A 25186-nucleotide genomic window follows, 5' to 3' on the forward strand; every position below is an offset into this window, starting at 1 on the left:
AGGAGCGGCTCCTCGTATCTGTCATCTCATTGGCTGCTGTGGTGGGCCAATAACAGCACGCCCGCCAACTTCCCGGAGTGCTCCGCGCGCGACTCCAATCACTTCCGGGGTGGGTCGGGAGCAGGGCTGCTGGCCGGTCAGGGAAGGTGCGGCTGCATCTGGAGGGTGGCGCGGGGACCTGAGGCCTTGCAGGTAGGCCGGCGCCGGCGGGGCTCTCTGAGAGGCGGTGCCTGAGGCGCCCTGAGTCCGCTCCGGCTGCCAGCCCTGGCGCTCGCCGGGCTTGGGGTCGCGGGCCCGGCTCCTGGTGCTGCACTGAGGGATCACGCGAGGTCCCTGCCAGGGTCCAGCCACGCGGGACGCGGGAGCCTGTGTCGCACACGGTCGCCGGGACGCGCTTCTGGGCTGCAGGGCCTCCTCTCTCGAGGCCTTGACGGATCTCTTAAAGGAGTGGAGTGACAGTTGCCACCAGGATGGGATTTTTTTTTTAAAGAAGATAATTTTTTTTAAAGAGTACCATGTATCAGTGCTGCTACTGAAGTTCTGGTAGTGAGGTGCAGAAGACAGAAACATTTGTTTTGTTCGAATCGGTTTTGGGGGACTTGTTGGTTTTTTTTTTTTTTTTTTTTTTTTTTTTTTTTTTTTTGTGATTGGGCGGGTGGGGTTCCGTGTAGACCAGGCTGTCCTGGAACTAACAGAGATCTGTCCCCAAGTGCTGGGCGTGTGTCACTACGCCTGACAGGTTGTATGTTTTTTGAGTAAGCATCTTATGCACCACAGGTTGACCTTGAACTCCAAGGTTGTCCTATCTCAGCGTCCCAAGAGCTGGGGTTACAGGTGTGAGCCCTTCCAGGATTCTGCTATTGTCTTCCCATTAGAGGAGCATGTGTCTCTTGGTTCAGGCTCAGGAGTCTGACCTATGAGCCTGAGGTACAACTTGAGCCCAGGCTGTGCAGCTTGAGAAGCTAAGTGGTTCACGAAAGCAGGCCTGTTTTTTTATCTCACCAGCACACACACACTTCGCTCATCAAGAAGCCTGAAGACTGTTCCCCAGAATGGTGGTCTGTATGTGTTGTCCTTAAAAACAAAAACACAAAAATACAGCCTTGTAAGCTATTTATATGTGATTCTTATCACTGAGATTGATCCTCTACCGTCTTTCAACTTGTTTTAAATATTTTGACCTCATTAAGTTGCCCAGGCCCGCTTGAGATTTTGACCCTTCTGCCTCCATCTGGAAGTGTGCTACCAGGCCCAACTTTTGTGTGTTTTGACAAACACCAACACTGAAGAATCCTAGGGTGTTTAGGAACAGGGAATTAGTACTTTTGGGGCCACACTTCCTTCAGGCTTCCTTTTGGGTTTGCCAGAACTCTTGAGTAAGGGTATTGCTGGTCTGTATCCTCAAGGTCACTGTTGTGCTGTTCTCAACTCTTGGGTCAGGTCAGGGCCTGTGCCAGCCTCTGAGAGGAACCACCTTGCCAGGACACCGTGACATGTGGTCCCAGAGGGTTTCTGCCACTTGAAGTAATTTGGGATCACTGAGGTGGCCCCCAAGGATCCTTAGTACCAGTGGCCATTTAGCTGGGTATGATGGCACACATTTTTAATCTCAGCAAAGACAAGTTTATCTTTGTGAGATCAAGTCCAGCTTGGTCTACAAATTGAGTTCCAAGCCAGCCTGGGTTACACAGTGGGACCTTGTCTCAAAACAAAACAGTGACCGTTTACACAGGTAAAATACAAAACCGAGGCCCTGCTCACTGTAAACTGCCATTATATCTTCTCCCTTTCTCCTCAGCCCCTTTTGTTGCCATGCTGGGGATTAGATTCAGGACTCGAGCCTTATGCAGGAGGCAAGTGCTCTAGTAACTGAGCTATGTCCCAGAATTCTCCTCTCCCTTTTCTGTACTAGCTTCCTTTTGCTCCTAGACTTAGGAATCTACTAGGAAGTTAATGGCTTGGCTTTGGTTTGAGTAGGGTTCCCCAGAATAAAGGACTCACACACCACTCATTGTACACTTATCATTGTGGTGGTCCATCTCTCCTACTTAAGAGGGTTGCAGAGATAGATTCCTGCTCATGTAACATTTGCTGAACATCAGGGATCACCTATAGTCTGTGCTAGGAGCTTGCTTCCTCATCCCCTTCCTTGTCCTATTTTTCTTCCTTTTTTTTTTTTTTTTTTTTTGGTTTTTCGAGACAGGGTTTCTCTGTAGCTTTGGAGCCTGTCCGGGAACTAGCTCTTGTAGACCAGGCTGGCCTCGAACTCACAGAGATCCGCCTGCCTCTGCCTCCCGAGTGCTGGGATTAAAGGCGTGCGCCACCACCGCCCGGCTCTTTTCTTTTTTTGGAGATAAGTTCTTACTATGTATTCCAGGTTGGTCTTAAACTCATAATCCTGTCTCCACCTCTTAAATGCCATAATTAAGTTGGGCATCTCCGTGCATGGCCTTCTGTGTGGCTTGTGGATATGCAAGTGCTTAGTCACTGCATCTCTAGTCCTTACTTTTTTTTTTTTTTTTTTTTTTTTTTTGGTTTTTCGAGACAGGGTTTCTCTGTAGCTTTGGTGCCTGTCCTGGAACTAGCTCTTGTAGACCAGGCTGGCCTCGAACTCACAGAGATCCGCCTGCCTCTGCCTCCCGAGTGCTGGGATTAAAGGCGTGCGCCACCACCGCCCGGCTCCTTACATTTTTTTTAACTTTGAAATTTTATGTATTTTTTAAATCATGTGTGCACATGTGTGGGTTGTTTGTGTGGATTGGCATGTGCATATGAGTGTTGTATCCCCTGGAGCTAAATTTTGCTGCACACCCAAATTAGCAACTAGTGCTAAATAACTCAACTCGCACTGTTTTACCAACAGTGAGGGGGTGATCAGGTTCCTGGAAAATCTGATTGTGGAACCTGTTGTGTGAAGCAGATGCCCCCATCGTCTGCCTGGTGGCAAGCTCGCCAGTGTGGCCCTGTGATGATACTGCTGTTTGAAGAAAGCTAAGTCAGCCTCGGTGGCTTTAGTTTCTTAGGAATGAGATGATAGCCTGTCATTAGTAGGAGTATTTCATCTTTGTAACATCCAGGGAGTAAAAACTAACCCCTGGGCCTCCCTCCGCAGCCATGTCTGAGCTCAGTGATGAAGCCAGCGAGCCAGAGCTCCTGAACCGCAGCTTGTCCATGTGGTATGGGCTCGGTGCCCAGGTCAGCCGAGAGGAGCTGGACGTCCCCTTGGATCTTCACACAGCTGCCTCCATTGGCCAGTACGAGGTGGTGAAAGAGTGTGTGCAGCGGTAAGAGGTCTTGGGGAGCATCCCTTCACCTCACGTTTTAATTAGACTGGAGACTCGCAGAGCTCGAGCCCTATATTACACAGGGATTAGGCCCTCCTGCTTGTCGCAGATGTTGATGGCTCGTGATAGACTCGTAGAAAAAAGAACTTTGATTTGAGGAGAAAAATTTGCTTAAAACTTAACATGTGGCCTACGTTATAAACATCAATGTGTAGTTTACCAGGGAAAGACCCAGAGAAAACAAAAATAGGGATGGAAAGTCAGCATTTTGGCTCTTTGACTACAGGTTTGTTGTGGTTCCTCCAGTGCTTGTCCCCTCTAGCACAGAGGTGAGAGGCTGGCCTCCTGTCCTCACTGCCCACCTACCAGCTTTACCAACCTGCATGTGCGGATTTAGTCCCAGCGCCTGCCTGTTAGTCCATATGGTCTGAAGGGTGTGTAGAAGGCGTTAAGTGCTCATTTGGTACCTTGATGAGGTGCTGTCTCCCAGAACTCTCTGTGCCTTCTCAATTCCTGATGAGCCAGAAGAAAGCCTCAAAGCCATAGGTCTCTGGTTGCAAATCAGAGCCATCCGTTGTCCTTGCCAGTAGAGTATAAGAGCTCTCAGTCTAGGACTGCTTTCCCTAATGGCCTCAGGGATGGGCAGCTAGGTGTGTAGTCAGCACATGTCCTCATAGGATCACCAAGAATCCTGCTGTCATTCTTTGGAGTCTCAGGTTCTTACATGTTGAGTGCCCTGTTAAACAGCATGGTCCCAGAGCAGCCCCCAAAAGAGACTAGGAGGAGCTCTGTGCTCCCTCTGGAGTTCAGGCCCAGTTGAGAAGCAGACTTTGCTCATGAAGTCCAGGCTGGGACTGAGGGAAACTGGAGGTGAACGGGCTGAAGGGTAAGTGTTAGCTTTGCTGAGGCACTCGCCACTGCTTCCTTTGTGGAATTGCCACTCATGAAGGGAGGTAGTGCTGAATGTCAAGTCATTGCAGTGATTCCAGAAGTATCTGCATGTAGCTCTCCAGGCAGGGCTTCAGTCCATTCCAGAATGGACAGATGGCATATACCAGAGTCAGCAGGAGCTGCTAGCGTGTGGGAAGTAGTTGCCTGACTTAGCTTAGTGTGAACCCCACAAGGTACTGATCATACAGCAGATTGTCAGTTGTTGTCAGCCACCACTGGAGGCAAGAACTGTGAGGGGGAAGGCCTGGGGTGGGTGTTATTCTAGAACAGAACTCCCGTCCTCAAGTCTTAAAGTCTGGAGCCTCCACTCTGCTTTCCTGAATATAATTGCATTTCCAGAAGCATAATGGAAACCAGTGAGGAAAGTGGGATACTCAGGGGTGAGGTGACAAAGAAGTCAGCGGCAGTGGGTTTCTAGTTCTCAATTCCTTTCTCTTCCCCGAGCCCTCTGCACAGCTCTGCTGACATATTAGTTACTGTTTTGGTGGCTGGTGGTTAGGGTGTCTCAGCCTCACTGATAAACTAGGCAGTTAGTCTTGTCTGTGGTGGGTCCTTCACACATAGCCCTAACCTGCTGTGTGCCAACAGCTAGCTACTCCCAGATGTGGTAACTGTAAGGAATGACCAGACCTTGCCTAACTCCTAGCTTGAGCATGGTGGATATTGCTATAGGCACAAAGATGGTGAGTTGTTGGCCTTGCCAGGAGAATGGTAAGAAAGATGCGAGTATTAAAGTAGAGACAGTTATATTAGTCCCTTTTTGTTTGTTTGTTTGTTTGTTTTGTTTAGGTGGGAGTCTTACTAATACAGCCCTGTCTGGCCTAGGACTCACTTTGTAGACCAGGCTGGCCTTGAACTCAAAGAAATCCACCTGCCTCTGTCCCCAAGTGCTGCGAGTAAAAGTGTGTATCCGCACACCACATAGTCACCTCTTGTTGCTATGGCAATACTGACAGAAGCAGCTTAAGGCAGGTAGAGTTGTCTTTACTGGTTTGAGGGTTCAGTCCTATGGCAGGGAGGCATGGTGAGTGGGACAGCTGGACACAGTGCATCAGGAAGCAGGGAGAGGTGAAGGCTAGTGCTCAGCTCTACCTCTTTTTTATTTAGTCTGTAAGCATGGCCCGTGGAATGATGCTGTTTATATTTAGGGTGGCTTTTCCCGTGTCAATCTAGAAAATTCCTCAGACCTGCCCAGAGGTTTATCTCTTAGTCAATTTCAGATCCTGTCAAAGTCAAGATTAACCCTTACAAGAGTTTAAGGCAGAGAATGGAAACACCCGCTTGCCTTCTCCCTACTGGGACAGGTGATTACTGCCTTCTGGAAAGTCAGCTTGTCCCACTAGGCCTGGCACCTGGCTCTGATGAAGCCCACATGTGGGATGCTGGGAATATCTAGCATATCTTGCGTTTGTTTAGGAGAGAGTTAGATTTGAATAAGAAGAATGGTGGTGGTTGGACCCCGCTGATGTATGCCTCCTACATTGGACACGATACCATTGTCCACCTGCTGCTCGAGGCAGGGGTGAGTGTGAATGTGCCGACCCCAGAAGGGCAGACTCCACTGATGCTGGCCTCCAGCTGTGGCAACGAGAGCATCGCCTACTTTCTGCTCCAGGTGAGCTACGAGTGGGCACAGGCCCAGACCTAGGGGCTCCCTGGTGCTACACACCACAGTGTGCATATGTACACATGTAATCACTTAAGATTCTTTCAGCTGAAGGCCTGGTGGGTGCCTCCCACCCACCCACCGATGCACATGCCCACCTTTTCTGGAGACATGGGGCATAACAACATACTATTCTCTTGAAGCAAGGTGCAGAGCTTGAAATGAAAGACATCCAGGGCTGGACTGCACTCTTCCACTGCACCAGTGCCGGCCACCAGCAGATGGTCAAGTTCCTCTTGGACAGTGGAGCCAATGCCAACGTGAGGTGATTGTTGCAGCTAAGTGGTCACAGGAGTGGGCTGGGCTTCATCCAACTCTAAGCAAGGAGGCAGGGTCATCTTGCCCCAGTATGAGAGGTAAGATGAAGGAGTGGGATAGATACACCGTGGGACTTAGTGCGTATCTGTCAGTCATCATCATACTCCTGGGCCTCGAACCTTGTTTTATCTGAAAACTGAGGTTAGCCAGGTCCAGATCATAGCATTGAAAAATGGTATTTGGGTGATATATATTAGATGCTAATTCCTTTTTCTTGTTGTTTTGATTATCATCATGACGATAAGGCTTTGATAATAGTTTGTGTGTGTGTGTGTGTGTGTGTGTGTGTGTGTGTGTGTGTGTGTATGTCTGTCTTAATGGAAACAAAACCCTGAACCATGTTTGCTTAGCAGGCATCCTGTCACTGAATCATAACCCAGTGCCATCATGACCAACCAACCCATCTACTTGCCTTTCTATTTTTTTTTATTATATATGAGAGTGTGCACCTGTTCATAGTTCAGGGTGCAGAAGCATGTGTGCCATGCCACATGTCTGGAGGTCAGACAACTTTCAGGTTTTGGGCCTTGCCTTTCCACCTTGCTAGAGACAAGTTGGGTATCCCAGGCTAGCTGGCCTGTGAACTTCTGCCTCCTCCCTCCTACATACACATTTCTTGTTGGTGTGCTGGGATTGCAGACACTTGCAGACTTTTTCTTACTTTTAATAGTTGTCAGGCTTGCATAGCAAGTGCTTGTACCCACTGAGTCATTCTGCCAGTCTCCATTAGTATTTTTATAAGATGGAGTTACTGTGGTTTGACACATTATGTAAGAATCCCTTCACAGCAAGTACCAACTGAGCCCCCACCTGATGTTGGCATGGCAACTCTGGCTCTTGGTGCCCATTGGAAGATATAATTAATTCTGAGTTGCTGACTCTAAGGAAGAAAAAAAGAGCTACTAATTAAAACTCAACATCTTAAAATGATTTTAAGATATATTTTGGGGCTGGAGAGATGGCTCAGTGGTTAAGAGCACCACCTGCTCTTCCAAAGGTCCTGAGTTCAATTCCCAGCAACCACATGGTGGCTCACAACCATCTGTAATGAGATCTGGTGCCCTCTTCAGGCCTGCAGGCAAAGCACTGAGGATACTGTATATGTAATAAATAAATAAATCTTTAAAAAAAAAAAAAAAAAAGATATATTTTGACTTGAGCGACGTTAAGATGTGAAGAGTATGTGTCATCCTATAGTTGAGAGCCGGGTTTAGTATGACTCCTGACTTCTAGTCAAGCAGGGAATGAGGATGTTAGTGTATGGACTTAGTAGAAACAATAACTCATGGGCTGTTGAACTCAAAAGATGAGGCTTGAGTAGGTGGGGGAGACATTAGCACCTGTGAGAAGTGAGCAGTAACTGCTTCAGTGTTTGTTTGCTTACTTAGTTTTGTGAGAGACGGTCTCTTCAGGTAGCCTTGAAGGTAGCCTTGAATGTCCTGGAACTCACTATGCAGACCAGGCTGGCTACCTTTACTTTCCATTTGCTGGGATTAAGGGTGCATTCCACCAGGTCTGGCAGTAGTTGCTTTTTGAATGTGATTAAAGTGGAGATTTAGAATGTGGTAGGAATGGACTTGAGAGAAGGAAGGAAGGAGAGCTTGGTCTTTGGGACTGTTAATGAACCAGAGGGAGTTAGTAAAGCTCGTGTGGTCTTGTCTGTTCCCATCTCACCTCATTAGTTTCTTTGTGTACAATTGAGGCAAGTGTGGGTGGGCGTGTGTGTGTATGTGTGTGTGTGTGTGTGTGTGCAGAAGCTAGAAATGGTATTTCTTGGGAATCACCCACCTTTTTAAATTGAGACTGGGACTCTTACTAGGACTTAGGGTTCACAATTTGGACTAGTTGCCTGGCCTGGGATCTGCTTGGTTTTCCTCCCAGCTCTTTAATTACAAGCACACACAACCACACCGACCATTTTACCTGGTGCTGGGGAATCAAGTCAGGTCCAGATGCTTATGTGGCAAGTACTTTACCAACTAAACTGCCTCCTTAATCCTAACACCCCAGCAGTTCTAATTGCATGAGAGCCTAGGCCTGAGCCTGTACCCCTGCTCTGCATGTAGGGGTCTTGGCTTGATTTTGCCTTTGGCAGGAGAGTTCGTTCATTGCCTCACTCCTCTCTGTTAACCATCTGTCTAATCTCATCTTGCAGAGAGCCTGTATATGGATTCACTCCTTTGATGGAAGCAGCTGCCTCTGGCCATGAGATAATTGTGCAGTATTTTCTGAATCATGTAAGTAACTATTTATTACCTTGTAATTTAGTCACAGCAAATGGGACTCATTGATGAAACAATAGACTTTAACTGGGATTTCTTTTACATGGAAACCTATAGAGTCAGCACATGTGTGTGTACATACATATATACCTATGGAATAGAACATTTGTGGGAGTCTTGTTTTCTCCTCCTTCTGTAAAATAGATTCTGGAAACTGAACTCTGATGACGGAAGTTACAAAATAATCCCACACTAGTTCAGAATTACATATAATAAAATGTTATTTATTTAGGGGAGGCTCACAGATCACTGTCCTAGATCAAAGTCCTCTGCACGAATGGGGAACAGGAACCGAATCTAGCAGCCAGAAGCAAGAGCCGGAAGCAAGAGAGCCATCGCATGCTTTACAGCTGCATTTATAGTATTAGAGATCATGCCCACGTGGGCTGGTATCTTAAAGGCTATTGGCTGAAGAAGCTCACACAGCAGAACTCAGGTCTTGGGCTTTGCGGCAGGATCCTTTACCCACTGGGCTGTCTTGCTGACCTGTAGGCAGTACATGTTCATTGAGACTTTACAGTGTTATTTATAATGATGTGAACACACTTTGTTGTCGTTGTTGTTTTGATTTTTAGTTTTTCATGATAGGTTTCTCTGTGTAGCCTTGGTTGTCCTGAAACTCACTTTGTAGACCAGGCTGGCCTGGAACTCACAAGAGATCTGCCAGCCCCTGCTTCCAGAGTGCTTGGATGAAAGATGCTGCTGCCGCCTGGCTGAAGACACATTTTAGAAATTATGAGAAACTTTTTTTTTTTTTTTTTTTTTTTTGGTTTTTCGAGACAGGGTTTCTCTGTTGTTTTGGAGCCTGTCCTGGAACTAGCTCTTGTAGACCAGGCTGGTCTCTAACTCACAGGGAACTTTTAATCCTGGTGCAGGAGATTAAGACCTGACCTTGCACTTGCTATGCAAGCTCTTCATCACTGAGTTAGAGCCTTGGTCCTTTTTAAACTGTTTTCTTTTGAGACAGGATCTTACCAAGTTGTTCAAACTGGTTTGATCTCACCCTTTAGTCCAAGAGGACTTTGAATTTCTGATTCTCCTGCTTCAGTGTTCTGAGTAGCTGGATTATAGGCCTCTGCCAGCCAAGCCAAATGACTGGGATAGGAAGGAAGGAATCAAGTGTCAGTGACAGTGTCCAATGTAAACCTCAAAGGACTTCAATCTTAGGAAACAATCTGGTAATTGTTCTGGTAATCTATTTCTCCAGTAGATACATTTAGGATTATCATAGAACATACATAGAATTATCACAGTTTTCCCAGGTGTGTACCCAAGAGAACTGAGAACCTGTGTCCACACAGAACTTGTACCCAGTTCACAGCAGGAGTCTTCCTAAGAGCCCCAAAGGGGAAACAGCGTGCATGTTTTTTTATTTTTGTTGTTTGGTCTGTGAAGTTAGCATCTGATGTAGCCCAGGCAGGCCTCAGAGCTATCTAGTTGAAAAGCTGGCCTTGACCTCCTGATATTCTTGCCTCCACTGCCCAAGTGCTAGGATTATAGACATTAGCCACTATCCCATGATGTACTTTTTGTTCCTGCATGGATTTTTGGTGTCCTGTCCCTGCACTCCCCACTCCTCCCTACTTCCACCTAGTTTGTTGACCTCTACTGCAAGTTCCTCTGGATCACAGAGTGTTGCGTAGAGTTATGGTATAGGTCCTTAATTATCTCTCCGGTTAAATTCCTGGAAGAATCTTAAGAGTCACCTTTTATGTTTTAAATTCCTTCTGATTTGTCCTCCAGAGCCTTGGTAAGCCAACTTACCACCATGGTATTAGACTGTATGGCTAAGGCTTTTAAGGAAGAAAATTTACTTTGGCTTCTTTAGTTTCAGAGTAATGCTGTAGATGGAGTTCCTGTCCCAACTGCCTTTTCTCAAATACCTGGCAGCCACTTTCCAAATTACCACACAAAGGCTTATATTAATTACAAATGCTTGACTGATAGCTCAGGCATGTTAATAGCTAACTCTTACATTTAAATTAACCCACTTCTATTAATCTATATATTGCCACGTAGCTCATGACTTTACCTATATCATCTAGCATGTTTTGCCTCCTGGGCCACACTCTCTGTATCTGGCTGGTGACCCTCTTACTCCACCCTTTTCCTTCTCATCATCCTTAGTTTGGTCACCCTACCTATATTTCCTGCCTGGCTACTGGCCAGTCAGCATTTTATTAAACCAATTTGAGTGACAAATCTTTACAGTGTACAAGAGAATTATTCCACAGCATAAGACTTCTAGTAGTATTCTGGGCAGTTGTAGCACAGGCCTTTAATCCTAAGACTCGGGAGCAGAGACAGACGAATCTTGTGAGTTCAAGACCTGGTTTACAGAGTGAGTTCCAGGACAGCCAGGGCTACACAGAGAAACTCTGTCTCAAAAACAAAAACAAAAACAAAAACAAAAAAAAAACCCTAGAGAGGAATGAATGCAAGTTTTAGCTTTCTTTTTCCATTTTATGTGTATGAACCTCCAGCTGACACAACATTGATACCCATATTCAGTGTGGGTCTTCAGTTAACCTAGGCTGTAATCTCAGCTAGGCTATCCTAGCACTTGGAAGATTGAGGCAAGAGGATTGTGAGTTCAAGGCCAGCCTAGATACACAGTGAGACCCTGTTTGAACAAAGCAAGTGTGGTGCTGCACACCTGGAATACCAAAATTTGGGAGATGGAGGCAAGATGAAAAAGTCAAGGCCATCCTTGTCTGCAGGCAGTCTCACAAAACCAAAGGATGAGAGACGTCATGTTGAGTTTGGGAGGATGTGTTGAATGACAGGTTCTCTATTAGAGATAGACATAGGGGTGTGGAGGGTGAGGGTGGGCCTCTACCTACAGGTCCCAGCTTCTTTTTCTCCTTGCCAGAACCATTGGTACCTGGCAGGCAGTACTCAGGAGGGAGAATGGCTGCAGATGCTTGGAAGGGTTGATGAATGCTCTTCATGATGGGCTTTCTGGCCCTCTTCCTTGTTGTGAAGGAGACAGAAAGTCACTAGCCCCTCATCCCTACCTCTACCCCAGTGGTATCTCAAACCAGGGGAAGTGATCATGAACCTACTTTGTCTTCTCATTCCTTTGGGCCTGCAGTCTGCTGAGCTGGGGGATTTGGTGAGGAGTTTCTGACTCTTCTTTCCTGAACCTTCTTAGGGAGTCAAAGCAGACACAAGAGACCACAGTGGGGCCACAGCCCGCATGCTGGCCAAGCAGCATGGCCACATGAAGATAGTGGCCTTGATGGACACTCACTCGCCTGCACTGCCTAAGAGCCTTTACCGGAGCCCAGGTACCTGATTTGCCTCTGTCCTGATGGGATCAGGGCTGCCCTGAGCATCCAGGATACTAGGAGAGACGGAGCCCCTCCCTGGATCCCCTTCTTTGCTCAGGCTGGGCTCTACCTAAAACAGCCTGTGCAGCCTGAGGATAAGGGGAGGAGGAAGCCTCACAGAGAGGCTCCTGGCTTCTAGTTCTTGGTTTTGACAATCTTGTGCCATGCATATTTTACTAGTGTATAATCAGGTGTCCTTTGTTGCCTCTGGATGTTGAATCATAACCATTTTTTTCTCAGAGCCCCAATAGTCATGATGGTCATGCCCCTTCTAGCATTTGTATGTTTTAATTTTTTACATTTAGATGTCTGACCCACTGAGTTGTGTCTCTTGTGTGGTATGAATTCTGGAACCAATTCTCTTTTCCAAATGTTCACACAATTGTGCCAGCATCATTCAGCATGATTTACATGGGGTTAGATACAGCACCTCTATCACACATTGACTTTCCATCTTATTAGGGTCTCTCCCCAGAGTTAGATTCTGGTGGTCTCTGTATCCATGCACCCAAATACAGTTTTATCAGAGGCTTTTTTGTTTTGTTTTGTTTTTTGAGATAGAATTTCTCTGTGTAGCCATGGCTGTCCTGGAACTCACTCTGTAGATCAGGCTGGCCGCGAACTCACAGAGATCCACCTGCCTCTGCCTACTGAGTGCTGGGATTAAAGATGTGCACCACCACCACTCAGCAACCAGAGACATTTTATAGTGTGTTTTACTGTTGATTAGGACTTGTCAGTGTTTCCTCGGTTATTATTTACCATTCTGTATGAACTTGAGTGTCAACTTGTCTTCCACCTTAAAAAGTGTTAATATTTTATTTTATTTTTTTATTTTTTTGGGATTTTCGAGACAGGATTTCTCCGTAGCTTTTGGTTCCTGTCCTGGAACTAGCTCTTGTAGATCAGGCTGGCCTCGAACTCACAGAGAAATATTTTAATTGATATGGTAGAAAAGGCATATGTGATGGTCTACAGCTGCAATCCCAGAATTTTGGATTGAGAGGCAAAGGTAGGGGGATGCAAGTTCAAAACCAGTGGGCAACACAGACCTGATCTCAAAACAAAAGCTCACATATGTCAAAGAGACTATAGGAAATCTGTAAATTCACTGGTTTTATGGTGTCAGCTTGTCCCATCTAAGAACACAGGTTGTGTTTTTGTTTTTGGTGTACTTTTTTTTTTTTAAAGGAAGGCTTAAATTTTTCCTAATGTCTATTTTTCTGTAACTAAGTTTATTCTAAAGTATTTATCATCTTGTCTGATGGGTTGATGACATTGCTCCATCTTTTTGGTATTTCCATGTACAAGGCAGTTGACTTTTACAACTGATCTTGATCAAGTTAGTTTCATTTCCACATCTCCAGGAGTTTCCAGGTGTGCTACCATGCTGCTAGTCTGCAGGCAGAGCTCACTCTCTGCCTGTCATGCTTTTGTGCCAGATTTCATTCTAAACACTGGAGATAATGCACATCCTTTTGTAGGACCTTTGGCTCTGGGAAGGTGTGTGTACCTTTCACCATATTGGGAAAGTTAAGTTCTCCATTGATTCTGAAATTCTTATTTATTTATTTATTTATTTATTTATTTATTTATTTATTGTCTGAGCGTTCATTACCCATAAAATTTATTTTTGACTGGCCTCACGCTTAGAAGTAGAAGCTCCCAGGACAGTCTGCATCTCTGTCAGTCTGTCCCGGCATTTTTCTTTCACTTCTTTCATTCTCTTGCCCAGAAGTTTAACACATTCTTGAGCCTTCTCATTTTTCGTAGTGTATTGTTCCTTCAGAGCAGTACATCTGCATTTATGTTGCAAGACATTTGCAGGAATAAGACACTGAATCTCAGGTGCTTTGGTCCTGGGCTTCTTACCCTTTTTTTTTTTTTTTTTTTTTTTTTTAAGGGCTTTCTGACAAAATACTGGCAGATACCATCATCTATCTTTAGAGGGCCTGAAAAGTTTTCGGATTCTGCTTGCTCTTTGGGCCCCAGCTGACAAAGCATAGTGCTGTCTGTCAGGCCGGTAATATCCTTCTCTTGCTTTTTTTTTTTTTTTTTTTTTAAACAATAACCAAGTTGAATGCTCAGATTGGTATGCACAGTACATCCCCTAATAGACTAAAGCTTCCTTTCTCCAGTTCTCCTTGGTCTACAACAGGAACACCCCTCATTGAGCAGCAGTCGTACTGTGCTGTGAGTCAAAGCACCTTGCTTAATGGGAAAGCCTTGTATGTCACTCCCACCGACTGGACGGTATAACTCTTCCACTCTTCCCCCCAGCATCAGCAGCTACTGATGTAGTCATGCATATCTCCGAAAGTATGAAGCTCGCTTTCATGGTCCACTTCAGTGAGTTTCTGATTGCTAGTGACTGGGAAGGAGGCATTCAGCTTCCTCTTGATACAGCCTCGAGTGCGCCACAAAAAAAAAAAAAAAAAAAATGGGGCTGGAGAGATAGCTCAGTGGTTAAGAGCATTGCCTGCTCTTCCAAAGGTCCTAAGTTCAATTCCCGGCAACCACATATTAAAAAAATAAGATTCTGATATTCTTTGAGACAAGATTTTAACCCAGGTCTTCATTCTTGAATAGCAAGCACCTTACACACTGAGCCATCTCCCTAGCCAGCTCATGTCTACTGTTTGCCTTTGCCTGTGAAAATCTGCAGTGGATTTCGTTTTCTATTAGTCACATGGCAGGTGTTTAGAACATAGTTGTTAATTCTCCAGGAATTCTGTAATTTCGATTTGTATTTTCCCTTTTACTTAAAAGTTGTTTAATAGAGGTTTTGCTGTATTTTTGGTAGTTTTTTAAATTTTTAGATTGAAAGTCCTTTTTAAATTGTTTAATATCTCATTTTATCCTATTCATTTTTTTCCTAATTTATTCGTCTAGAGAGTAATTACTCTTTCCAGTTTATGGAACCCACTGATGCCTTCTTTGTCACCTACTAGTCAGTGATTTTTTAATATTCCATATGTGCTCACTTATCTGTTGATTGTATTTCTTTTTCCTCACATTTGCTGTAGTTTCTGGAAGCCTTGAGAAAATGACCCCTAGGGGCTGGAGAGATGGCTCAACTATAGAGGACTAGAACTTGGTTCCTAGAGTGCACATCTGGTTCAGGAACCTGAAGCTCCAGGGGACCCAGTGCCTCCTACTGGCCTCTGTGGGTATCCTCATGCCTGCACACACATGCCCACAAAATTAAACACACACACACACACACACATCACTGGATGGTCCATTTTCAGAGCTCTTACCTAGTGAAGGATGTGGGCATGCTGAGCTGGTCAATTTGAGTGGCTTTGCAAATAGCAAACAGATGTCATTTACTTCCTTAGAAGTCATTCAAATTGGAAATAGGAAATTGTTTATTTAACAAGTTGTGATTAATAATATTATTTTTATGATGCCACCAATTTATCCCTTGAACTTAAAAGAAGACTTCTGATTATAAACAGTATGGGCTTACAAGAAGCATTTCTTGACGCTAGGTAAAGAGGAAGAATTAATGGTTTCAGCTCCCTATTATAGAACAGTGGCTTGCTAGTTGTGATGCCTCCAATATCCAAAAACAGTCCTGGTGAACATTTCTTTTTTCTTAAGACAGGGTCTACCTCCCAGGTGCCTGGATTAAGTGTACGTGTGCACCACTACGCCCAGCCCATAAATTGTTTTTTTGTTTTTTTTTTTTTTTGTTTTTCTCTTCTCTTTTTTTTTTTTTGTTGTTGTTGTTTTTTTTTATGTATACTGTATTCTCAGTATTCTGTCTGCATGTCTGCCTGCAGGCCAGAAGAGGGCACCAGATCTCACTATAGAAGGTTGTGAGCCACCATGTGGTTGCTGGGAATTGAACTCAGGACCTTTGGAAGAGCAGGCAGTGCTCTTAACCACTGAGCCATCTCTCCAGCCCTTTTTTGGTTTTTCGAGACAGGGTTTCTCTGTGGTTTTGGAGCCTGTCCTGGAACTAGCTCTTATAGACCAGGCTGGTCTTGAACTCACAGAGATCCGCCTACCTCTGCCTCCTGAGTGCTGGGATTAAAGGCATGCACCACCAATGCCCGGCTTTTAAGTTGGTTTTTTTGTTTTGTTTTGTTTTGTTTGTTTTTTTGAGACATGTACACAAGGAGGCCAAAAGAGGGCATTAGATCCCTTGGAGCTAGGATTTCAGGTGTTTGTGAGTTGCTAATGTGGGGACTAGCTAGAAGTTGAACTTGGGTCCTCTACAAGAGCAATAGATAGAGCCAGGTGTGGTAGTGCACACCTTTCATCTCAGCATTCGGAAGCTGGAGGCAGGGGAATCTCTGTGAATTTGAGGCCAGCCTGGTCTACAGAAATTCCAGGACAGCCAGGGCCACATAGAGAAACCCTGTCTATGTAGGCTCAGACTGGCCTTGAACCTGCTGCAATCCTCCTGCTCTGTCCCTAATACTGAGGTTATGTGTAATACCACCATACTCTGCTTAATATTCTCTAAGATTTTATCTTCAGTTTTGTTTGTATGTGGATTACAGCAAGTGAGTCACTGTCTCAAAAGCACACAGATACAGTCTGTTAGACTGTAGTGTTGGCAAATGAGCTTATCATTGAATCAACAATCTTAATTTTCATGTCTGACTTACAGAAAAATATGAAGATCTGAGCTCTTCAGATGAGTCCTGGCCTATTCCTCAGCGTCAGAGGCCCTGTAGAAAGAAGGGCCTCAGCATCCATGAGGGGCCACGCGCTCTGGCCAGGATCACAGCTATTGGACTTGGAGGCAAGACCCAGACCAGCTATGGTAAGAGCCACAGTTCCCAAAGCTCTTTGGTATCATTTCCCAAGACTGTCTTGGAAGGGTACAGGACTGTTCTGGAACATGGCCCCTGGCCTCAGGCTACAGTAATAAGTACTATAAGAGCGAGACTCAGAACTGACCTAGTGAGTCACTGCTAATCCTGAGACTTGGTTTCATTCTGGGGATCTTCCTTTTTGTTGGCTGTCCCATTTACATAGATGGCATAGCAATTGTGACGTATAAGGATTTTAGTCCCACTGCCCTGGCTGTGCCCACGTTCTGATCCTGAGTAGCTGGATTGCAAACATGGGTCACTTCTTTGCTTCTACATCCCTTCCCTTCCCTTCTGGATTTCACCTCTTAGCCTGGGCTGGTCTTAGACGTGCCATCCTCCTGTTCCACCTCCTGAGCGTTGGGATTACAGGTGTGTGCTGTCATGCTTGGTGGATTTGGAGTTTGTTGTTTGCAATGCTGGAAAGAAAGCCCAAGGCCCCGTGAATGCTAGGGAAGTACTGCATCATGGAGCCACATCCATCTTTTTGCTTTCTATGGCAGCTATATTCAGGAACTATATGAATCTCTATTGCATTGTTCCTTTCTAGGTCAGAGTTCTCTAGACCTAGAAAGGGACTTTCTTTGGTTGGGGTTGGAGTTCTGAAACTGTACTTGTCCAGCACATAAGGCTTCAGATTCCATCCCCAGCAACATCCAAAAAGAAGGAAGAATTCCATAGTTACATAGACATCTAGTAGATGGATATACGCATGTAAATTTGGGGGGTTTTACTAAATGTACCCAGATAACCTTTTAGTTGAGAAGTCTGTAGATTGAGCATTCTACTGTCTGTAGGAGGATTTTTTGTCCTATCTGCCAGCTCCCAAATAACCACACAGAGACTTCTTATTAATTATGAAAGCTTGGCCAATAGCTTAAGCTTGTTTCTAACTAGTAGTAGCTCTTATAACTTAAATTAATCCATTCCTATTAACTTACTTTCTGGCTCATGGCTTTATTACTTTTACTCTGGCCATGTTGCTTTCCTACTTCCTCTGTGTCTGGCTGGCTCCTCAAGACTCAACCCCTTTTTTTCCCAGCCTTCTCTCTGTCCTCAAAATCTGACCTAGCTATTGGCTGTTCAGATTTTTTCTTTTTTTCTTTTTTTTTTTGTTCAGATTTTTTCTTTCTTTCTTTCTTTCTTTCTTTCTTTCTTTCTTTCTTTCTTTCTTTCTTTCTTCCTTTTTTTTTTTTTGAAGCAAGGTTACCCTGTAGCTTTGGTGCCTGTCTGTCTTGTAACTAGCTCTTGTAGACCAGGCTGGCTTCGAACTCACAGAGATCTGCCTGCCTCTGCCTCCCGAGTGCTGGGATTAAAGGCATGCGCCACCAATGCCCAGTTTGGCTCTTTAGCTTTTTATTAAACAAATCATTATACAGTGTAAAGAAATATTGCACAACAACTGTCTGCTTCTGCCCTTAGAAAAACATTAGCAGGTGCTAATGGGGACTGACCTTGACCTGGGTGCTAGTCTTGACTACACCAAGCTCATTTCCTGTGATGTGCAAACTAATCTCTCTTGAAGATGACCAAGTTGCTGTACAAGGAAATGAGGTGGCAGCTGTGGGGCTCCCTCAGCCCTAGAGGGGTGATGCCTTCACTCATATCTGAGGGCTCACATGTCCATTCCGTACACAGAGCAAGTTCCTCCACGGGGCTATGTGACCTTCACCAGCAGTGATGAGAACACCTTGGAAGTTGAGGGCCTCTGCTACCGAGATGTCACCTCCCCCATTAATGAGCAGGATGTGGAGAGCAGCAGCAGCAGCAGCCGGGGTACGCACCCCCAACCTGTTGGGTTCCCATAGAGGAGATAGAGAAGGCCCCAGTTCTTGTGAGGTAAGCCAGAGTTGGCCATGGGCAGGTGAGGGCAAGCATCCCAATCCAGGGTTCCCACAGGCCAAAGAAGCATTCCGTACTCACAGGGTCAGTCCAAGGGCTTCCTGGAAGTCTTCCCAGCAGGAGGCATGTGCTATGACCTGGCAGTGCTTTACCAAGTTCCTACTTCATGCCAAGCTCTGTTGTAGGTGCGTGAGATTTATGAGCACACAGTTAAAAACTACAAGCTCTGCTGCCCTTTAGTGTGGGGTTGTGATAGGCAGCCAGGCCAGACAAGCAGTGCTGAGTTGTTCAAGAGCCAGTTGAGAATAAGCTAATAGGACACAGGAGCCTCACTGGTGAGACAGGTGTTTCTGTTACCAGAGGAACCCACTTTCTGTACCAGTCTTGGGCCTGTGTGGAGGAGCAGCAGCGATGGCCTAACAAGAGCCCAGGGGCTCAGCAGTGAAGCTTCCATAGAAAGCAATGAGGTAAAGTTCCCTCCCCTCCTTCCTCCCTTGGTGTTGTAGGAGACAGGTGAATATTTAATGTGTGTCCACACCATGCCTGGAGGACTCCTAACCTTAAGTGTGGGGGTCCATGCTGCAGGTAAATCATGATAGATTTCACATCTTACCCCTGCCATTAGTGAGGAGGCCAGAAGTTTAAAGCCAGGCAAGGGCTGCTCCAACACACCCCTTTCACCGCAGGATTCTGATCATACCCGCAAAAGTTCAGTCCGTAAACAAACCAAGAGTTATTTGAAGAATAAGAATCGTTACAGCAACAGTGACAGTCAGTGGCCTTCCAGCACTGGAACTGTATGCACTCCAGGCTCTGAACCTCAAGCTGAAAAGTCCCCCTACTCAGGACCTCAGGTGAGACCATTTGAGAACCCGATGGCTGAATGCTTAGGGAGGTGGCACATCTATGACTGCTGCAGGGTGGGGGTTGGGGTCATTTATTGTGTATTCATGACAGGCCAGGCACTTTTGAAAGGAGAGGAGGGTACTGGGTTCTCCCCACAGGGCTCAGAGGATTCCTGATGAGCAGCAGGCAAGCAGTGGGCTTGGTGTCTTTTTCTTTCCAGGAGCAGGGACTGCCTATTCCCTTGCTGTCCTACTCTCTGGGCCTCCCCAAGATTAGGGAGATAGTAATAGGATGCTTATGAGCTGGGGACAGAGTAATGGCATGTGGTTTGTACGTAGCAAAAATGTAGCCATCCCCCCACTGTGGAGCACCCTGGTGGAGCATTGTCATCTCAGGGTGTGATGCACACGTGCCGTAAGTCCCAGCTCTGCTGCTCTCTAATAGCTTGTAAACTGGGCCGGCTTTTACCTGCAGCCCTTTCCAGGGTCTTAGGCCTGGAACACAGGTACACCTCTCAGTTGTACAGGCATGTTACCAGCTGTGCTGGGATCTCAAAGCTGTTTCTCTGAGAAAAGTGGTAGAGGAGCAACCTTGGGACATTTTTTTTCCTTCATCTTTAGCAAGTAATCATGGGCAGAAATGCATATTCTGGTGTTGAAAACTAGTCAAGAGGCTAAGCAATTGAACTCAGCAGTAGCTGACATGGCAGGGTCAACAGGCAGCCTGTGCTGTCAGTAACCATTTAGTCTGAAAAATGAAAAGTTTGTGCCATCACTAAGCACCCCCGACACACACATGGTATTTTGGAAGGAGTGCTGTGGGCCTGGTGGAGGCAGGATAAGCACAACGATGGCCACACAGACATGGAATCAAACTGGCCCCGAGTTCAGCAGGATAAGGGGCTGAATAGAGCCTTTCAGAGGGAATTAAATGTCTCTAGACACAGACCTTAAGACCAGGAGGCAGAATATTAGGGAGTCTCTGAGCTCCCTCCTGAATTCTTAAGCCTTTAGCTATATCAGCACTCATTCTCCTCTGTTGGAGGCACTATGCCCCAAAAAAGGGCAGTTTAGGGGCTCTAGTCAGGCTTGGGGTCAGATGGGAGAAGATCAGCTCTCCATTTCTGGCCTCAGGCTTCCCAGTTGTCTCTTCCCTTCAGGACCTTGCCACACTGCTGGAACAGATTGGGTGTCTGAAGTACCTGCACGTGTTTGAGGAACAGGATGTGGATCTTCGTATCTTCCTGACCCTCACTGAAAGTGACCTGAAGGAAATTGGCATTACGTGAGTCCCCTAGTGCTCCCACCCCAGTCATCTCAGCTTCCTTCCAGCCTAAGAGGCTTTCTTCCAGGCTGGCCTTTGTGCCCACACAGCTCCCAGGTGGCCTTGCTGCTGTATGCTGGACCTTTTGCCTTTGTTTTTGTCAGTTCACTTTCTTGTGATTTTTAATTTTTTCATAACTGTCATAGTTCTGGAGTTAGTGTTTTTATAGCACAGGTTTCTTATTTCCTAAAAGCTTGGATATAAAGTCTTTTAATATAAAGCCCAACCATATAATATGCCTTTTCTCCCAAAACATTCCATACACAAAATTGTAGTTTGTGTCTTGACTATAACTCTTCATGGGTGACCCTCACACTTGAAGTGCTCTCCCCTAGGTGGCTCTGGTGCGGCAGGTGTCCTGTTCTCAGCAGGGCTTCCTCAGTGTTTGCCTATCTGGGGATGTCTGAATCTCTCCTGCACTTTGGAAGGACAGCTTTGCCAGGTAAAGGATTCTTGGTGACAGCTGTTTGCTTTGGCACTCTGGCTGCCTCAGCCTTCCAGGGTTTTGAAGGATAATGTGCAGGTACTTTTACTGAGGGTCCCTGCATGGACAGGCTGCTTTTCTTCTGTTGCTCCAGGATTCTGTATGTCTTTAACTTGGGTGTGTGTCCTGGTATCCATCATCTGTGGAGTTCATTGGGCTTCACGGATGTTCATGTTTTTCATCAGTTGTCGAAGTTTCCAGCTGCTAGCTCTTGAGACCATTATCTGCCTTGCCTGTCTTCCTGAGGTCTCCTGGAAAGACCCGGCCTAGCCAAGGTTTTTTTTTTTTTTTTTTTTTTTTTTGGTTTTTCGAGACAGGGTTTCTCTGTGGTTTTGGAGCCTGTCCTGGAACTAGCTCTTGTAGACCAGGCTGGCCTCGAACTCACAGAGATCCGCCTGCCTCTGCCTCCCGAGTGCTGGGATTAAAGGCGTGCGCCACCACCGCCCGGCCTAGCCAAGGTTTTTAATCTCATTCCTCAGACTGAGTTTCCATTGTGTTCCGGTTGCTGGCTCCCCCTGTGCCTGCCATGGGCTGTACCTGCCTGTTTTAGACTTTATTTCAGTTACCATACTTCTTTGTTTGGTTCACATTTTCCTCCATTGTATTTCCATTTTGTATTGAGTGTTTCCACATCATCTTTTAGGTCTTTGATTATCTTTAAGATGTTGGCCTTTGTCTAGCAGATCTGCTGCAGGACTTTCTTGGAACTTCTGTGATTTATTTTTCTCTAAATGATGCATGCTCTACTTGTCTTTTAATTTTATTGCTGAAAATGGATATTTAAGTCTCATGAAATAGTAACCATCAAAGTCAGGACTCCCCCTTTCCCTGGGATTTGCAGGTTTTGTTTTGAGCTTCTTGTTTGCAGCCTCTGTGCAGAGGACTAGCTGGAGGCTGAAACCTGTAGGTGTCCTCAGAGCCTCACCTTTCCTTAGGCACATGTTGTGATGCTAACTGTCCACCCATCTGTAGTTACTATGACACAAGCTGCTTTTATGTAGTCAAGGCTGATCCTGAACTCTCGTGCCCACCTTCCATGTACACCAATGTTCTGAGCATGCAGGTACTTTTCAATGTGCTAGTCTTGTCTGGCTCTTACAGGAGAATGGAGAAGGTGCTGCCCCTTAGACCCACTACTTATTCCCCTATCCCTATCTTTTTAGCCAGAGAGTGAGTATGGCTGATAGCAGTGGCCCTCAGTAATTGCTGTACTTGTATTCCATGCTTCATACTGGGAGAACCAGGGTCTGCCTTGCCTACCCTGCTTCCTGCATGCTGGGTCTGGGTGACTGCTGCTATACAGAGCTGAGCTTAGCCTAAGCTGGCTGTACTCAGTCACAGCCTGCAGTGACCCAGGTGGCTCCTGCAGATTCTGCCTGTGCACCTGTCTGGAGGGGAGAGATTCCTGGAGATCTCCCTTGAGAGCACAGACATAGTTGTCCAAACCTGAACCCAGTGATGGTAGAGGCTATTTGGACATTCTTGTTTTTGTCCTCATCCCCAAGATCATCTGAAACCTTCCTCCTTCAGAGTTAGGTGTTCCCTAGCAACTGGCCTTGGTGGCAGGTTGGTACCAAGGCCCATGCACATGATAGACGCTGACTTGTACCTCTGATTCACTCTTTCAGGTTGTTTGGGCCTAAAAGGAAGATGACCTCTGCCATTGCCCGCTGGCACAGTAGTGCCCGCCCCCCTAGTGATGCCCTGGAGCTGGCTTATGCTGACCGACTAGAGGCTGAAATGCAGGAGCTTGCTATCCAGTTGCATAAAGTAAGTGGAGAGTTCCAGGTGGGCTATGGATACAGGTGTCAGAGTACATCTAGAGTTACACCTTTGTAGCAGAGGATATGGTGTTGGCAGGGGACTGGAGACAGGAAACTTGAAGGGGTCAAAAGTCATCTGAATGTAGGAGGGAAGAGCAAGTAGCCCACAAAGGAGCCATTCCTAGAATGGACTACAGAAAAGCAGACAGGCAGTCCAACAGACTCTGCCCTTTGGGGAATCAGCAAGCATGGGTCTTGGCTCCTGACTTAGCCCCTCTGGCCTGGTGTTTGCCTGCAGTGCTGTGAGGAGGCAGAGGCCCTTCGTGGCCAGGTGTCCCAAGAGCAGGAATTGCGGGCTGTAGTGGAGAGCTGCCTCCTGGAGCAGGATAGTGCCCAGAAGGACATCCATGCCCAGCTGCAGGAGGCCCAGACCCTAGCCAAGGATGCTGCCCTTGTCCTGGACCAGCTTAGGTAAGTGGGTTCACACACTCAGGCAGTTACCCCCCACACTTGCCAGTCATCATCCCTTCCTGATCCTCTAAATAGGTGGGAAATGGGGGAAAACCATGGCGCTTGCCCCTTACTTTCCTGTGGCTCTGTCCACCACAGTGCAGACCCAGGCTTGACTAAAAGCAGGCTGGGGAGCAGCATGACAACACCAGTATGGGGCTTCCAGGGCTGGCTTCAGGGCTGAGGTGGTTTTTGTTGCTCTGTCTGGGTTGGGGTTGACAGCAGGACCTCTTACACACTAACACTTGGTCATATGTCTGGCAGGGCCTGTCAGGCTGAGCTGTCAGCTCGAGTGAGGCAGGACCAATCCCCTATTGAAGCTTCCCTAAGTCCACCTTTTCTCTCGGCAGGTGAGAACAATAACCTGGCTTTGGACTAGGACAAGAGTGGTGGGCAGGAAGCCCTAGGCTAAGTTCCAACCAGTGGGCTCTGCCTGTTACAATGGCAACCCTGTCCCCAGAACTAGCCCACTTGTGACAAGAGATGCACTATTACACTTAGGGGTTAGATGGCAAGTGTAAGGGCCTTTGTTTCATGGCTGACTGCACTGTCCCTGAGCCCACTAGTGGAGTTGGGTGGCTGGGGTCATCAGGGTTGAGCTCTACTTAGGCCTGAACCTTAAATGGCAGTTGTTAACTTGTAGCTGGGTACATCCCTGCCTGGGGCAGTCACTCATATATCAGCAATGAATGAGGACATAACCTGTGGCCAACCTGCCCTTTTGCACCACAGATTCCCAAGGCTGGCCTATTCCCCTGCAGGCCTTGAGCCTCCCTGAGTTGTCAGGGGCCCTGGAAGACTGTGTCCATGAGATGGGTAAGTCTCTAGGAGGGCAGCCAAGGCTTTAACCTCACCCTTCCCCAGATCCTCTTCCAAGGATTGAGACTGAGAGCTGGCCATACCCAATCAGCTCAGACCCCAGGGCCACCTATTCCTAGTGCCCCGAGTTCCCCTTCTACCTTGTTGCTGAGACTTGACACACAGAACACTAATTGGCCCTATCCTTAGGGCAGGCATTATGCTCTGTAACACAGAGCCTGGAGAAGCTACAGACGCTGAATGGGAAGAAATGGCGGGAACCGTAGCCAGGAGGGATGGTGAGAGTACCCACATGCCCATGGACACCCTGGACCACCTAACCTCCCTGTCCCTGCTTACCAGGTTGTTGGTTTTTTTTTTGTTTTTTGTTTTTTTTTTTTTTAAATTTTTTCAGATTCTGACGTTGGGTGATGGATCCACCCTGAAGTTATATGAGTCATGCAAGACAGGGCAGTGAGCAGATGTCCACAGCCGCCTAAGGGGTGGAAAACCAGCCCAGGGAACAGCTTGTGGACAGGAGGACAAGACTCAGTCCCTGCTTGGGCAGCTTGGGCCAGCCCTGAGGCAGGATGAATGGCCTGACATCCAGGTCCTGGTGCAAAGACCCCAAGCGGGTAGGAAGCTCTGACCCAGACGGGGCTGTGGGAAGAATGTGTCCCCCCCCACATGCAGGTGCCACTTTGAGGTTTGGTCTTAAGGTGAGGTCTGGGGTGTCTAGAAAATGTGCTGTTTGTTGGAAAATAAAATTATCTGCAGGTTGATTGGGGGCTCATTTCTGATCATGTGACATGTATTTCTGACTATCAACAGCAGACCGTAGTAACCTATCTATAGTTAGTTCTGTTCTCCATCTGTTGCTCCAGGATCTCTCCCCTGCTTGGTGACTGTTCTAAGCCCTAAAGTGAAGCTGGCAGACAGCCTTTCTTGAGCTGTGGGA

At 46.5% G+C, this 25186-nt stretch overlaps 1 protein-coding gene across 3 annotated transcripts; it reads left to right on the forward strand.

Moving 5' to 3' along the window:
- Window positions 1–110: 110 nt before the first annotated feature.
- Window positions 111–25020, forward strand: Anks3 (ankyrin repeat and sterile alpha motif domain containing 3). Of its 3 annotated transcripts, none has more exons than XM_057776385.1 (17): window positions 111–192; window positions 3113–3284; window positions 5652–5850; window positions 6045–6166; window positions 8375–8456; window positions 11656–11791; window positions 16458–16613; window positions 18301–18438; window positions 18865–18971; window positions 19191–19358; window positions 20510–20634; window positions 22786–22927; window positions 23219–23391; window positions 23695–23780; window positions 24163–24246; window positions 24439–24527; window positions 24644–25020. In XM_057776385.1, exons 2-16 carry the CDS (start codon window positions 3115–3117, stop codon window positions 24513–24515), a joined length of 1965 nt encoding a protein of 654 aa, XP_057632368.1. In that variant the 5' UTR covers window positions 111–192; window positions 3113–3114; the 3' UTR covers window positions 24516–24527; window positions 24644–25020. The 3 variants fall into 3 exon arrangements, with proteins under 3 accessions (XP_057632368.1, XP_057632367.1, XP_057632369.1); XM_057776384.1 differs by having other exon boundaries at window positions 24444–24527; XM_057776386.1 differs by lacking the exons at window positions 111–192; window positions 5652–5850 and having other exon boundaries at window positions 3167–3284; window positions 24444–24527.
- Window positions 25021–25186: the final 166 nt, after the last annotated feature.

Source organism: Chionomys nivalis, chromosome 7 (genome assembly GCF_950005125.1).
Source record: "Chionomys nivalis chromosome 7, mChiNiv1.1, whole genome shotgun sequence".
NCBI classification, from domain to species: Eukaryota; Metazoa; Chordata; class Mammalia; order Rodentia; family Cricetidae; genus Chionomys; species Chionomys nivalis.

What these genes read in the sequence shown, in the direction of transcription:
- Anks3 (XM_057776384.1), top strand. Translation starts at nt 3,115, where the DNA reads ATGTCTGAGCTCAGTGATGAAGCCAGCGAGCCAGAGCTCCTGAACCGC. An exon ending in CAAGACCCAGACCAGCTATG is followed by an intron (nt 16,614 to 18,300) that starts GTAAGAGCCACA and finishes TTCCGTACACAG; the next exon opens with AGCAAGTTCCTCCACGGGGC. An exon ending in CTTCCATAGAAAGCAATGAG is followed by an intron (nt 18,972 to 19,190) that starts GTAAAGTTCCCT and finishes CTTTCACCGCAG; the next exon opens with GATTCTGATCATACCCGCAA.